Source organism: Chrysochloris asiatica, unplaced genomic scaffold (genome assembly GCF_000296735.1).
Source record: "Chrysochloris asiatica unplaced genomic scaffold, ChrAsi1.0 scaffold00008, whole genome shotgun sequence".
Lineage (NCBI taxonomy): Eukaryota > Metazoa > Chordata > Mammalia > Afrosoricida > Chrysochloridae > Chrysochloris > Chrysochloris asiatica.
In genome coordinates, this window is record NW_006408526.1 from 35,156,298 (window position 1) to 35,172,726 (window position 16,429).

The following is a 16,429-nucleotide window of genomic DNA, read 5'->3' on the forward strand; positions in this document are numbered from 1 at the left end:
ACTAAACAAAATACTAGAAAGAAATCATCAAACTAAAGTATATTAGATAAATATTCAAACCCACATGACAGAAATAAGTGATCAATAGTTTTTTTGTTTTGTTTTTTTGACAAATATGCCAAGCCCATTTAATGGAGAAAGAAGAGTCTCTTCAATAAATGTTGGTACATAGTCTTGTGGGACATCTTGGTCAATGGCATAATTTACATAATAAAATTATATTCTGAATCCTAGGTTGGTGAGTTGTGTATGGGGTGTTAAAAGCTTACAAGTGGCTATCTATGATATAATTATTGGTCACTATTCATCCAGAGCAAAAAAGAAAGAAGGAAACTAAAGACTCAGAAGAAACTATACTACAGTCTATAGCAATCTGAGATCTAGAAAGTACTGCGCTCTTTTTTTTTTTTAAATCACCTATATGATGGTCAACAATCAAAACAAGGAGGCAGGGAAACTAGATTAATGGAAAAGGAACAACTAGAACCAAAATAATAAGAATGTTCATGCATTGTGGAGAATGTAACTAATGTCAGTATGTAGAAATTGTTGAAAAGGAACCCAGACTAGAGTGTAAACCTTCTTCAAAAACAATAAAACATTATTTTAAAAAACAAACGAAAAACCAAATGGTGCTGGATTTCCACATGCCAAAGAGTGAAGTTGGAACCCATCATCAGACCTTATACAAAAATGAACTCAATAAACTTTCACCAAAAATACAATAATACTTTTTTTCCAAAAAAAAGTTTAATGGACTTAAAATGGAACTATAACCTAAATATAAGAACTAAAACCATGAAACTTAAAACATTGGGGAAAGACTTATTTCCCCAAAGACGATACACAAATGAATGTTCTCTATGTCTAGATATGTAAAGGTTCCCAAGATACACTGTTAAGTGAAAAACAAGGAATTTAACATTGTATAGTATGCCTGTTTTTGTAAGTAAGGAAGGAAACTGATAATTGTAGCTATTTGATTTTACATTTAAAACACTGTAGTGACCCTATAGGACAGGGTAGAAATGCCCCAGAGGGGTTTCAGACCTGTATATCTTTACGGAAGCTGACTGCCTCACCTTTCCCCCAAGATTGCTGGGTTTGAATCGCTGACTTTTTGGTTAATAGTTGAGCTGTTTAACCTCTGTACCACCAGGGATTTTGGCACTGATAGAGTGAACCGTTTGCTGTATACCTTGTGACCTAGATTCTTCATCTTTGCTACCTGACATGTTACCATAGGACATAGTAGAAGAGAATTCTGAAATGGAATAAACTCTGGGCTTATGCCACATGCCAGTTTGATGAGCTTAGAGAAAAAAGTTACCCTTCCAAGGTCTCAGTTTCCTTTACATAATGTGCCCATGGGACTAGAGATCATATGGAAGATCCTGTAAAGGTTGTATTTAGTTGATTCTCTTGTTAACACACTTGTACTTCATATGTTGTTGTTGTTGTTGTTAAGTACCGTGGAGTCAGTTCCGACTCATAGTGACCCTACACAGGGTATCTGAGGCTGTAAATCTTTACGGGAGCAGAAAGCCTCATCTTTCTCCCACGGAACAGTTGGTAATTTCGAACTGCTGACCTTGAGATTAGCAGCCCGATTCGTAACCACTGTACTTCATATTGTTGTTGTGGTTCAGTGTTGTCGAGTCAGTTCTGATCCATAGCGACCCTGTATAGGGTTTCCGAGGAGCAGCTGGGGAGCTTGAACCACTGACCTTGCAGTTCAAACGGCTTTGTAATCTGGCACGTTAACCCACAGTGCCACACCAGGAGTCCTGGTACTTCATATAGTTATTCTTAACTCAGGAACTTCATATAGTTGGGGTTTTTTTGCTTAGGAAAATATAAAGGTGGTAAATAATTGTTGCATATATTTATCTTTTAGGAGCAAAGATGGATCTTGTACTCAATGTTGCAGATTATTATTTTTTTACACCATATTTATATCCAGCCACATGGCCAGAGGATGACATCTTCCGACAAACTATTAGTCTCCTAATTGTAACAAATATTGGTGCCTTTATTCTTTATTTCCTCTTTGCATCGCTGAGCTATTATTTTGTCTATGATCATTCATTGATGAAACATCCACAGTTTTTACAGGTAAGTGATTATCTTAACCTACATTCTATTTTTACAGTAAAAATAACAATGTGATATACAAGGGTAACTCAAAAAGTATTGCTATAAACCTGATTAAACAAAAATATCAATATGTGAAGCTATTTCTTGGCATATCCTCCATCTAGTCCTATACACTTCTGATGGTGGTGTTTCTACCTCTTTAACCCTTTCCTGAAGAATTTTTGCTCTTTGATTTGTTGTTGTTTGGTGATGTTGAATCCTAACTCACAGTGACACCAGACTGAAACACTATCCGGTCCTGGGACATCCTTACAATTATGTTTGAGCCCATTGTTGCTGCCACTGTATCATTCCACCTCATGGGAGGTCTTTTTATTTTTTGCTGACACTCCACTTGACTGAGCATGACGCCTTTCTCCAGGACATGCCCTGACATGTCCAAACTACTAGATACAAAGTCTCACTATCCTTTTGTCTAAGGAGCAATGTGGTCATGGTGGTAGTGGTGATGTGCTGTGGAGTCAGTTCCGACTCACAGCGACCCTGTACAGGGTTTCCGAGGCTGTAAATCTTTACGGGAGCAGAAAGCCTCATCTTTCCCCCATCGAAAAGCTAGTAGTTTCAAACTATTGACCTTGTAGTTCACAGCCCGATTCATGACCACTACGCTTTTCCAAAACAGATTTTTGTTCATTCTTCTGGCAGTCCTTGGTGCTTCCCATATTCTTCACCAATGATATAATTCAAATGCATTGATTCTTCTATGGTCTTCTATTTCATTGTCCAACTTTTGCATGCATATGAGGCGATTGATAATATGATGACTTGGGCCAGGTCCATATTAGTCCTCAAAGTGGTATCTTTGCTCTCTAACACTTTAATGAGGTCTTTTACAGCACATATGCCTAATGTAATATATCCTTTGATTTCTTGATTGCTCTGTCCATGAGCATTAATTGTGGATCCTAGTAAAATGAAATCTTGGATGACTTCAGTATTTTCTGTTTATCATGATGTTATTTATTAGTCCAGCTTTGAAAATTTCTGCTTTCTTTTTTCCACTGAGGTATAATCCATACAAGGCTGTAATCTTTGATCTTCATCACTATTTTAAGTCTTCTTTCTTTTAGCAAACAGTGCTGTCACAGGTTGTTAATAAGTCTTGCTTCATTCCTGATGCCATGCTCTTCTTCATATAACCCAGCTTCTCAAATTATTTGCTCAGTATGCAGATTGAATAAGTATGGTGAAAGGATACAGCCCTGGTGCACACCTGTCTTGATTTTAAATTATTCAATATCCCCTTGTTTTACCGAGCAGCTGCCTCTCAGTCTATGTACAAGTTCCTCATGAACACAAGTAAGTGTTTTGGAATTCTCATTCTTCACACTGGTATCCATAACTTGCTTTGATCCACACAGTCAAAAGCCTTTGCATAGTCAATAAAGCACAAGTAAATATCTTTCTGGTATTCTTTGCTTTCCAGCCAAGATGACATCAATGGTATCTGTCCCTCATTTCATGTCCTCTTCTGAATCTGGATTGAAAATCTGGCAGCTCACTGTCAGCGTATTGCTGCAACCATTTTTGAATTATCGTCACCAGAATTTTACTTGCATGTGGTATGATCACTGATTTCCACAGTTCATTGGGTCACCTTTCTTTGGACTGGATCTCTTCCAGTCAGTTGGCCAGGTACCTGTCTTCCAAATTTCTTGGCATAGATGAGTGAGTGCCTCCAGTGTTAAATCAGTATACTGAAACATTTCAATTTCTGCTTGGCTGAAAATGACCTAATTTCACTTTCATATTTGATGGGCAGTTTTGTTTGATATATGATTCCTGGTTGGCAATCTGTTTCTTTCAGAGTTTATTCATGTGGCATTCTATTGTCTTCTTGCATTTATGGTTTCTGCTGAGAAATTGGAGTTTAGTTCCTCTTAGCTCTCCTTTGTAGATAACTTTTTGTTTCTCCTGAGCTGCTCTCAAGGATTATTTTCTTGTCTTTGGTTTTAAAAAGTTTGATTATAATTTGTCTTGGTGTTTTTCTTTGGGGCTTTATCTTGTTGGGAGTTTATTCAACTTTTTGAATGACTGTCTTCTCATTTTTCATGATGTTTTTTATCGACGTTTTCTTCCAACAATTCTCAAACAATATTTCTAAGAGTTTTTTTGGTTTTGTTTTGTCTGTTTCTGTTCGGGAATTCATGTCATGTGTAATTTATTCCTACTGATAGTGTTCCACATAAATCTTAGGCTTCCTTTGTTTTGGGTTTTTTTGTTGTTGTTCTTTTTCCAGACAGTTCCTCTAGCAGATGATTATTGAGAGATTTCTCTTCAAGCTCAGTTATTTGGTTTTCCATTGATTCAATTCCAATCACTTTCTATTTATTTCTTTGCCTTTAATCAGTGTATTATCTATTTCTGAAGTCTTAGTGTTAATCTTCTGGCTTTCTAACTACTGGTTTTGTATGCTTCCCATTTTTTTCAATTAATTTGTCAGTGTGTTTCCCAATTTTTTCTATAGTTTGGTCTGGGTTTTCCTTGATTTCACCTATAGTTTTCTCAGTCATTCTCTCAATCCATTGAAGTTGCCTAATTAGCATTTCTGGTATTGTATTTTCTGACTCTATATTTTGGTGACTTGTTTGAGACATTCTGTCTTGTTTCTTTGTGTAAACTAAAATTATCTGTTTTCTCTGATACATTGTGGTATTGCATTTATATTTGTTGTTGTTGTTGTAGTAAAGTGCCGTTGAGTCGGTTTGTATCGGTTTCCAAAGAGTGGCTGGTGAGCTTGACCCAGCAACCTTGTGGTTCAAATGCCTTTGCAATCCAGCGCATTAGCCCACAGTGCCACACCAGGACTCCATATTAATATTTAGTTGATTTATATAAGGGTATATCGTAAGGCACTCGCATTTATCTCCTGGTGGTAGAGATCAGAAGTGTGAACACAGTTAGTTCTCTGTTCACTCTTTGTGTAGTGTAGTTCAGAGTAGGTTCAAGCACCTGACCAAAGGCAAGAGGACCTGAAGCTAAGCAGGATGGGTGCTACTACTTAGCTACAGGGTTGATGAGGGTGGGGACTGACCACACCCATGTTTACCAGGAGAACACGGGAGCAAGGGAGACCTGTTCCCACAGACTGCTATATGTACAGTCACTCACAAAAGCTCAAGGTGGCTGTGCCGCTCCACGCCAGTCCCCAGTTTGCCCGTTTTTCTTCTCTCTCACTGCTCCTGTTCAGTCTTCTCACTCAGTAGGCACGCAGCCCAGCTCTTTATCCTACCCTCTGATGATCAGGGTTCCAAGATCTCCATCTGTATCTGCTTAGCTTGGTCTCCCACGCCTTTGTTGCAGAAGGTTGGCTTAGTGTGTTGCTTACTCTGACATCTTGCCCTGGACTCCTTATCTTTTGGTGCTCCCTGCATCATCATTCAATATTTTGCCCATAGAAACCTTCAATATTGCAAATTGAGACTTGATTTTTTTTTTTTTTTCTTCAGTTATTTCAACTGAGAAATGCTTGGCATGTTCTTCCTTTTCGGCTTTTTGATTCCACATTTCATTATAATACTTGACTCTGTCTTTTCCAGCTCTCCTTTGAAGTATTTATTCTGTTCAGATCTTTTATTTCCTCATTTCTTTGAGTCATTTTAGATTCTCTACATTCAAGAGCAAGTTTCAAAGTCTTTTCTGACATCTGTTGTGGTCTTTTCTTTCTTTTCTATCCTTTTACTGCCCTGCTTCCTCTGTAGATGATGTTGATGTAGATGTTGATGTCATCTGTTTTGTCTTCCAGTCATTAGTGTTGAATGCCTTGAATCTGTTCTTGAGATGTTTTGTAAATTCAGATGGAATATACTCAAAGTAGTATTTTAACTCCCACGGACTTGTTTTTGTTTTTTTCAGCTTTAGCCTACACTTGAATGAGTAATTGATGGTCTGCTCCAAGTGTGCCCTGACCTTGTTTGGGCTGATGATACTGAGCTTCTTCACCTTTTCTTCCCACTAATGTAGTCAGTTTGATTCCTGTGTGTTCCATCTGGTGAAGTATACATGTATACTCGCCATTTATGTTGTTGGAAAAATGTATTTGTTATAAAGAAGTTGTTGGTCTTGCAAAAGTATTATTCTGTAATCTCCAGCATCTTTTTCTATTATCAAGGCATCTTGATTGCATGTTTGATGAATTTCAGATTGAAGAAGTTGGTAGAATTCTTTAGTTTCATCATTACTGGTGTAGTGGCTGCTGTGTAAATTGGAATAATAATAGTATTAACTGGTTTCCTTGTAGGCATATAAATATTATCATATCACAGCATTGTATGTCAAGATAGATCTTGAAGTGTTACTTTTGACGATGAATTCAATGCCATTCCTCTTCAGTTTGTCATTCCTGGCATAATAAACCATATGATTATCTGATTCACAATGGCCAATACCAGTTCATTTCAGCTCACTAGTGCCTAGGATGTCGATCTTTATGTGTTCCATTTCATTTCTGGTGACTTCACATTTTTCTAGATTCATACTTTGTACATTCCACATTCCAATTATTAATGCCTATTTGCAGCTGTTTCTCCTCATTTTGAGTTATTTCCCATCATGAAATGAAGGTTCCAAACACTTTGCTCCATTCATATCATTAAGGTCAACTCTACTTTGAGGAGTCCTGGTGTGGCACTGTACAATAAGCACTGGACTGTAAGGTCAGTTTGAGCTGCAAAGTCAGCAGTTCAGACTCCCCAGCTGTGCCTTGGAAACCCTACACAGAGTCGCTATGAGTCTGAACTGACTCAATGGCACTTAACAACAACAACTGCTATTTTGAGGAGGCGGCTTTTCCCCAGTTATATTTTGAATGCTTTCTAACCTGAGGGGCTCATCTTCTGGCACTGTCTCAGATCGGTTTCTGCTGCTATTCATAAGGTTTTCTGTGACTAATCTTTTAGAAGTGGTCCACTTCTTCTTCTTAGTCTAGTATTTAAAATATCATGGCTTAGTTTCCAGCATCACAGCAACCCACAAGCCACCACAGTATCACAAACTGACAGATGAGTTCTTTGATTTTCACCACGTCAAAACGACTTCCTTGAGGGACTCAAAGTATGTTCCTTTAAAAATGTTCTTTGAGTTTAAGGAACAAAAAGAATCCTGAATGAGGATGATATGGATTGTAGAAGAGATGGGGTAACACTTCACAACAGAATTTCATAGGCCAGCCCTTGCTGTCTCTGAAGAATGAGCAGATGCATTGTTGTGATGGGAAAATTCTTCAGTGCAACTTTTCTGGTTTTATTCTCATCGATGTTGTTTCCAGTTTTCTTAAAACTTCTTCATAATAAGCCCCTGTGATTGTTCTGTGTCCTTTCAGAAAATCTATATAAAGATTGGCCCTTGAGAATCCAAAAAACAATCACCTAAACCTTCTGAACTGATCTCTGTGCTTGGAATTTCTTGGTCTAGTAAATCCCCTCAGAAGCCACTGTTTTGATAGATTGTGTTCTCTGGATTGCATTGATCAACCTAAGATTCATCCCCTGTTGGGAGTCATTCCATAAAAATATTTTTAATAGCTTTGCTTAAAAGACTGATGGAAAGATCATATCCTTGAGCGATCTGATCTTTGTACAACAATTTTGACACTCATCAAGCCAAAAGCTTGCTGAGGCCAAGGGGTTCACTTCTGATTGTAAGTGCTGAGCCATGTGAGATGCCCACTACAGTAGTATCCACATCACTGGTAATTGTGTGGTCTTCCACCAGTTTATTGACTTCACCCACGGTTTCTTCATTCATTGAGGTTGATGGTCTGCCCTCTCTTGACTCATCTTTAAGTTCTTTCCTGCCTTCTTTAAAATGCTCAATCCATATAAAAACTTTTTATATATAGGGGCAACATTCTTGTAAGTATGTTGCAAAGCTTCAATGATTTAGGAGAAAACTCTGTTTGAGTTTTGGTTAAAAGTTAATATTAACCCAGACCCACAAACCATTTTTTTCCATGGCATAAAAAGTATGTTTTTTTTTAGGAAGCCCCCGATAGACTAAGACAAGTGTATTACTGAGAGAATTTGCCACCCTTCACTCATTGCAGACATGTTTAACACACTTTGTTGTAGAATAAATGTGTTGAATTGGAACTAATAACAGTGCTTTTTGACTTCCCTTGTATTTGTGAGATTTTCCGATTAAATTGGTTATATAGAAGCATAATGAGTTCTAGTGTGACACTGTAGAATAAGCACTGGACTACAAGATGAGCATTTCAAACTCCCCAGCTGCTCCTCAGAAACCTTATGAGTCGCTATAATTTAGAATCGACTCGAGAGCCTTTAGTAGCATAGAATCATAAAATAAAGCTTTTAAAACCAGCTCCAAACAGATGAGGCACTTTCAGCAGGGCGAATTTCCTGTCTTTTCCTATAAGCAAATAAATGAGTACAATTTTTTTAAAACAAGAGCAAATTACAATCCTGGTACCTTTCTAGGTACTTTGACAGCTATTTCTTTGCTAATGTTGTTGTTGTTGGATCCTGTTGAGTCGGTTCCAACTCATAGTAAAACTCTGTTGGATTTCCAGGGCTGTAAATCTTTCTGGGAACAAAAAGTCTCATCCTTCTCCAGGTGAAGGAGTTGATGGGTTTGAACTGCCAACTTTGTGGTTAGCAGTCCAAAGCTTATCCTTCAATGCCACCAGTGCTGGTATTGTTGCTAAGGGCCGTCAAGTCAGTTCCAACCCTTAACAACCCTGTATAGGTATTCCAAAGAGTAGCTAGAGGGTTTGAACTGCTGACCTTGTGGTTCGCAGTCCAGTGCTGATCCTACAGTGCCACATTGTAGTGATGAATAAATAAATGTATATATTTGTATATTTATTTTAGTATGACTTGCACAAACTAATGTTTTTACTGTGTAAGTTTTTATATGACTAGTTAGGAGATTAAGCCTAGGTAGTTTTAGAGTTATTTGTAACAATTGTTCTATTTCAGTTGATTATATTTGTCAGTTACTGAAAGGACAGAACAAAGTCATGAGGTTGGAGTGGGAATAGAAGTTACTTATGAAAGAAAATAATTGCTCCTGAAATAGAAATTTAGAATACAGATTTTATGGGAAGGGAAAAGGGCTTCAGAATTTGAACTATGTATTGTATTAATTCTTTATGTGCATTCCCATATACTAAAATCTTAATGTTTAGAGGTAAGTACCCTTAAATAAAAAAGATTTTAAAAATGTCATCCAAAACAACTAATGTTAGTTTCACTTGATAAAAATATTGTGTTGATAAGTCAATTTTTCTAATTTTAAATATTGTAAATTTGATTTTTAGAATCAAGTGTATCGAGAAATTAAGTTTACTGTCCAGTCATTGCCATGGATAAGTATTCCCACTGTTTCATTGTTCCTTTCAGAGGTGAGAGGTTACAGCAAATTATATGATGACATAGGAGAGTTTCCATATGGTAAGTAGATAATTTGAGCGCCAGGAGGAGGATTGGTCTGAGCAAAAAGATTCAAAGAATCAAATCTCCCTCTCTCTGTTTCTTCTGTTAAAAATCATTGTAAATTGTACCTCTTCTTTCACTGTTCCATGTTTTATGGATTCATGTCTTCTCATGTTTGTACATTTCTCTAGTATTGTCTACCAATTTTAAAGTCTCATGTAGGTGAGATTATGCCTGGGGAAAGAATGGAATGATTAAAGATAGGCCCTTGAGTTTGTTTCCTTCATAGGACATTAAGCTTCTAAAAAATAAAAATAATAATTGCTGAATAACAAGAAAATCACAATTTTTTTTAAAGTCTGTTTTTCTGCTACCAAGAAACAGAATCTTAAAGTTTTTATTGTGAATTGAGTAATAGTTTACATGTGAGAACATCAGCTTTACACTCATCCTATTGTGTTTCATTTCATTGCAATTATTACAATCCCCTCATTATCATTCAACAGTATTTGCTTCTATTCCCTCTGGTTTTTTGTTGATGTAAACAAAAACACCCAGGAATATACAATCATTCAAACAACCAAAGGGCACATCATGCAAACCTGCCCCCAGCTGCCAGCACACATCCCCTCTCCCTCGATAAGTCTAGAGCCCTCACCTGCTCTCTCTCTCCACATCATCTCTGCCTCCATCTCTGGCATTGACTCTTCTCTAGATAGGGTCCTACACTTCTCTCTTGCTCTTCTCCCTTGATGGTCCCAGTGTCCTCTGCTCCTGGACTGCAAGATCAAGTACTCCCCCCTTTTCACTACAAAATGTCTATCTTTACAGTTGTGACCATCGCACTCTAGACTCCCTTGTTTTTAAAATACTTTTTATTGTGAATTGGGTGAAAAAGTTCCAGAGCAGATCAGTTTTCCATTCAGCAATCCATACACATTTTGTTTCATGTCACTGAGTGCAGCCTCATTTATCCCACCTGTTCCTGTGTTTCCTGTTGCCATTCCTTCTTTCCGAACCATTCTGGACTCTGTTCTGCAGTAGATGCTGCTCATTTGATCTCAGATGGTGGATTACTCTAAAGTATGTGCGTCTCTCTAGTGTTATTGCTCCTCTTGTGTTGACCTGTCTATTGTTTGGCTGAAAATTGAACCACAGAGGTGAGTTCAGTTCCACACCTGAAGGGTGACTAAGGGCCATAGTTTTGTGGGTTTCCAGCCTCCATCTGACTATAAGCATGGTCTTCTTTATGATTTTGAGTTTTGTTCTACATTTTTTCCCCACTCTATCCAGGACCTTATAATGGGATCCTTTTCAGAGCCATTGGTATTAGTAGCCCAGGCACCATCTAGTTCTTCTTGTCTTAAGGTCTTGGAAACTAATGTTCATGGAGACCTTTAGTCCATTGGTCTAATTGTTTCCATGTGTTGTCAGTTTTCTTCATTCTTCTTTCGTGTGGACAGGGAGAGACCAATAGTTGCACATTCATAGTTTAAAAAGCATTTTTAATTGGCTAATAAATTAACATTCATGGTGGTAGTGGTGGTTATATGCTGTGGAGTCAGTTCCGACTCATAGCAAGTCTGCGTAGGTTTTCCGAGGCTGTAAATCTCTACTGAAGCAGAAAGCCTTATCTTTCTTTCACGGAACAGCTAGTAGTTTCAAACTGCTGACCTTGAGCAGCTGGTAGTGTCAAACTGCTGAAGGTTAGCAGCCTGACTCGTAATCGCTATGCTACCAGAGCTCCATATATATGTATAAGACTTAGATACTAAGTACTTGGAACACTTGGAGGTGCTCATATGCTGACATGGAGGCACTGAATAAATAGGAGCTATTATTATTACCTTTATGAAAGTCAAAAGCTGAGTCAAAATTACTTTAACCTTAAGAAGAAAATGGGTCATTTGATTTTTCTTTGGAATTTAGAAATAGTTCATATTAATATTTACTGTGGTGCTGTAGGAGTCCTGGTGTGGCACTGTGGGTTAATGTGTCAGACTGCAAAGACATTCAAACTACAAGGTTGGCAAGTCAAGCTCACCAGCTGCTCCTGGGAAACCCTATACAGGATCACTATGGATTGGAACTGACTTGATGGCACTTAACAACAACATATATATGTATTTTATATATAAACATATATATATATATATATACACACACACACACCAAATCGACTGTTAGTGTGTATCAGTGTAGAACTATGCTCCACAGGTTTTCAGTGTGGCTGATTTTTTGGAAGTAGATTGCCTGGCTGTTCTTCCAAGGTGCCTTAGATCCCAACCTTTTCTTTAGTAGCCAAGCATATTACTTGTTCGCACCATCCAGAAATACCTATATGAATTTGTTTGCAGTTTAATACAGTTAAGACATATTTTAGATATTTCAAGTGCTTGTGAGAGGAAAATAAAGAAATAATTTGTAGCAAGTTCCAGGGATTCAGGAGAGATTAATCTATAATCTAATCAACCAGTCAAATCAGTTAGTTTATAGATTTTGCATTGAAATAAACATGTGAAAAGTGAACTCTAGCCCTGGAAACCAAATCTTACACACTGTTCTCTGTTGTTTCTTGTAGGTTGGATTCAACTTATTGTTAGTGTGATATCATTCCTCTTTTTCACTGACATGTTGATTTATTGGATTCACAGAGGCCTTCACCATCGACTTGTGTATAAGGTAGAGTCATTTGTAGGAGAAGTGGGTAATAAAAGTACATCTTTCAACACTGTATGAATATAAATTCTTTCCTCTGTCTGTAAGAATTTCTTCTGTGCTAAATACACAAAGAAGAAGACCCCCAGTGAGATGAATTGGCAAAATGGCAGCATCAGTGGGCTCAAGTGTGGCAACAATTATGAGGTTGGCCCACGACCGGGCAGCATTTCACTCTGTTGTGCATAGGGTCATTATGAGTCGGTACATGGCACTTAACTACAACAACAACAAATACCTCAGTAACCATAGTCATGACAGGCTCCAAGTACACTTTGTTCGTATTTTTTCTTTTGGAGTCTGGAGGGGGCTTTGTTACAATTTGACTGCTCTAAGGCAAGGAAAGAGAGGGCATTTAGTAAAATGGGCTTTCCAGTTTCAAAGGAAATTTCCCGTGAGGCTATTTAAATAACATGAGTATGAAAAGGTAAATTCAAAGTTACCCTGGATAATATCTGTGGTGCTAATGATCTTCTTTTCTTCTGTAGCGCATACACAAGCCTCATCATATTTGGAAGATTACCACTCCGTTTGCAAGTCATGCTTTTCACCCTGTGGATGGCTTCCTTCAGGGTCTACCTTACCATATATACCCTTTTATTTTTCCCTTACACAAGGTAGCTTATTTAGCCTTGTACATCATGGTCAATATCTGGACAATTTCCATTCACGATGGTGATTATCGCGTCCCCAGAATCTTAAGGCCATTTATTAATGGTGCAGCTCATCATACAGACCATCACCTATACTTTGACTATAACTATGGACAGTATTTTACACTGTGGGATAGAATTGGAGGCTCGTTCAAAAATCCTTCTTCTTTTGAAGGGAAGGGACCGCTTAATTATGTGAAAAATATGACTAAAGAAAACTGCACCAGCCATTTGGGAAATGGTTGTAAAAATGAGAAAATTTTCAATGACGAGTGTACAAAGAATGAGTAGATTATTGTCATAATTATTCTTTAAGTATACCTAATAAGTAAAAATAATATACATACAGCGAAGAGTCATAGCAAGCAAGTCAATGGTGTAATTTGAAAATCAGCATTGTAGGTACTGCTGAGGAATGATCATAATGGTAGATCAAAGGAAGATTCTGTGAGCACCAAGATTTTAACTTCATGATTAAAATGCCAGGTGTTGGTGTAAGGGACAACTGGGTCTTTCAAGCCACTTGATCTCTATAGCTCATATACCCACAATGTCAATTTTTTAAAAAATAATAAATTATTGAGGGAATGAGGCTGTTTCCTTTTGCCTTAATCCACTCATATGCATTGAGAAACATCCATTGTGCTTAATAATATCAAGACTAAGAGCAAAGAAATACTAATATAAAGATGGTTCCCTGTTTTAAGAGTGGTTAAGTCTTGGGCTGAAGATGACTGCTTATACTTTGTTCAAGTGGAAACATAAAGGTGGAAAAAAAAATTCTTGTGTAACAAATTAGCAGTTATGCAAATGCCCTGACTAATAGCAGATATAATAAGATTATCCTCTTCCTACATATAGGAAGTGCATTCTGTGGGGATTTGTCAAATATTTGCATTTTACTGATGAATAAATAAAGAGGAAATTTTTAAACTATCAATAATACCATCATTTAATCCAAGTCTGGGTTATTTAACTGAAGAGTTTGTTGATTTTTATTTAAAGCCAGTATGTAATGATTGTAAAGTATATGGATCAATATATTTAAAAAGGGAAATTTGATACCTGAGTAATATATTTGACACTACTGATTTTGTAATTAAACTGATGCACTGCACTTTTGATATGTTTCAAAGTTACAAACATGTACTTTTCTATGAAAGGAAAAAATTTAGGCCAAAGCACTGAAGAATAGTTTTGAAATCTTAGTCTCCCTCTTCCCTTCCTCTTCTCCATTTTCTCTGAAAAAAAGATTTAGCAAATACTTTCATAAAGAAATGTGCATTGTAACAAATATATTTGGAAAATTTGGTTTACAAAGGAATCCTATGAGCTATTTATGTAAGATAAATAAAAGTTGATAATAAGTATTATTAAACTGTATCAGTTAAGTATTTTAACAGCACAAAGTATTCTTTTTACCAATTTTGTGTCAGTTGGAGCTCACAGAAGTGATGTGGTGTATCAAAACCCTATTAGAATATCTCCAGATGCTTAGTATCAAGGGGAAAAAGAGAGAAGGGGGGTATCACATTCTTTTTATACTATACATGTTTACTAGATTTGAATGTTTTGCAAGAGACTGGTCATAAAATTTAATGCCTACGATCCAGAAAAAAGTTTGTTTTTTACTTTAAATTGTTGTTAGAATGTCATCTTACCTCAGTGTACCAATAGGTATTCTTAGCTGGTAGATGCAACTGAGTGCTTGTCACTAATATTCCCTTCACCACACCCAGTATTCCACTTCGCTTAGGAAAAGAAGAAAATCAAGGAGAATAAACTTTGTTTCCTAATAATAATGACACCTAATGAGTCAGAATCAGCCCAATAACACACAACATTTATCGAACTTTTATGATTGGTCAGGCACTGTTACAAGTCATTAGTATGAGGAGACTGGGACCCAGAGAATCTAAGTAACTTGCCCAAAGTACAGTGGTTGGGGCTTAGCTCTTAATAGGAAGATGGACAGTCTGAAGCCACCAGCCACTCTGCGGGCAGTTCTGCTCTGTCCTGCAGGGTCACTGTGAGTCAGAATTGACTTAATGGCGATGGGTTTGGTTTGTTTTTTTTCTAAAAGTTTAATGTGGCTGTTTCTGGTCAGTGAGTAGCTTCCCACGCAGTCATTCTCAAACTTGGGCTTCTTCTTAGATCCTGGGTGTCTGCCTTTTCTCTCAGCTCCCAAGCTCTTTTTGTTTAAGGAGCAGCCTGCACGTGGGATATTTCCTTTGTGTCAGCCTTGTAGCCATGCATATCACTTCTGCCTACAGTCCTTTTGGGAAGATCTTAGTCTCTTGGCCCACCTTACTGAAAACAATTTTGAGAAGTGCAGCTAGCTGTATGTCTGAGATGGAAGGGAAAACATTTCTGTGACCAACCAACCAATTTGCCACGTCCATGTATTTCTTTCCCACTTTTTGAGGGTCTGAAGGATATAAAGGGGTCCTGCTGTGGTACTGTGGGTTTATGCAATGAATTGCAAAGTTACTTTGAACCACAAGGTCAGCGGTCCAAGCTCTCCAGCTGCTCCTTGGAAACCCTCTACAGAGTCACTATGAGTCAGAACCAACTCGAAAGCACAAAACAACAACAAGGATATAAAGGCGTTCAAAGGAGGTTGAGCTCAGAAGTATTTCAAATTATCCATGCACTGATTATCTTAGTGTAATTTCATAATGCAATTGTTTATTATCCAGATTCTTGCTCAAAAAGAAACATAATTTATGGTTAGAGGGAGGCTTCCTAAACGGTGTTAGAAATAAAATTAGTTTTTGTTCCTCTTCCCTCTCTTAACTTCCAGTCTTATTAAACAATATAGTTCTAACAATTTTTTAATACATCACTGCCACGTTCTGGTGTACCCCATTAAAGGAATTTAGAGGGCCTTCCCACCAGATATTAAAAGAAAAATGTTTTCTCTAGTGATTTTAAAGCCTTTTATAGCAGAGATGGGGAACACCCAGCCCGCATACTGTATTAAGCTCAAGAAATCAAGTGGTTTGGGCCCTGCCAAGGCAACTGCAGTTCAAGTTATCACACTGTTGTTTTTAAGTGCCGTCAAGTCAGTTGCGACACTGTATAGGGTTTCCAAGGAGCAGCTGGTGAGCCTGAACCACTGACTTTGCAGTTCAGACGGCTTTGCAGTCTGGCGCATTAACCCACAATGCCACCGGAGTGACTTAATGAAATGTTTGACCAAATATAGCAGGCTAATTTTTAAGTTGAGAATTTTGTGTGGCCCACAAATGATATTATCAATTTTGGCCAAAAAAAAGGTTCCTCTCCCCTATTTTATAGTATAGGGCAGGAAAGAAAAGTGAAGGCTACATTTTTCACTTGTATGATAGAAGTTAGGAAGTAACTGGAGATGCTTAGAAAACACATTTCAAAAACTCTGAGACTTCATCTTTCTCTCCATCTCTGAATGTTGTGAATTCCCAATTTCTCATCCACCTATTGCAGGATTTATTTTTCCTTCCATTCAAGAAGTCAGAGACACCCTTG

At 37.5% G+C, this 16,429-nt stretch overlaps 1 protein-coding gene across 1 annotated transcript; it reads left to right on the top strand.

Moving 5' to 3' along the window:
- Positions 1-1,905: 1,905 nt before the first annotated feature.
- On the top strand, positions 1,906-13,213 carry SC5D (sterol-C5-desaturase). Its single transcript, XM_006833924.1, has 4 exons — positions 1,906-2,115; positions 9,437-9,569; positions 12,133-12,233; positions 12,758-13,213. Exons 1-4 carry the CDS (start codon positions 1,906-1,908, stop codon positions 13,211-13,213), a joined length of 900 nt encoding a protein of 299 aa, XP_006833987.1.
- Positions 13,214-16,429: the final 3,216 nt, after the last annotated feature.

Coding starts and splice junctions, on each gene's coding strand:
- SC5D (XM_006833924.1), top strand. CDS start 1,906: ATGGATCTTGTACTCAATGTTGCAGATTATTATTTTTTTACACCATAT. Junction 9,570..12,132: donor CATAGGAGAGTTTCCATATG/GTAAGTAGATAA, acceptor TGTTTCTTGTAG/GTTGGATTCAACTTATTGTT. Junction 12,234..12,757: donor ACCATCGACTTGTGTATAAG/GTAGAGTCATTT, acceptor TTTCTTCTGTAG/CGCATACACAAGCCTCATCA.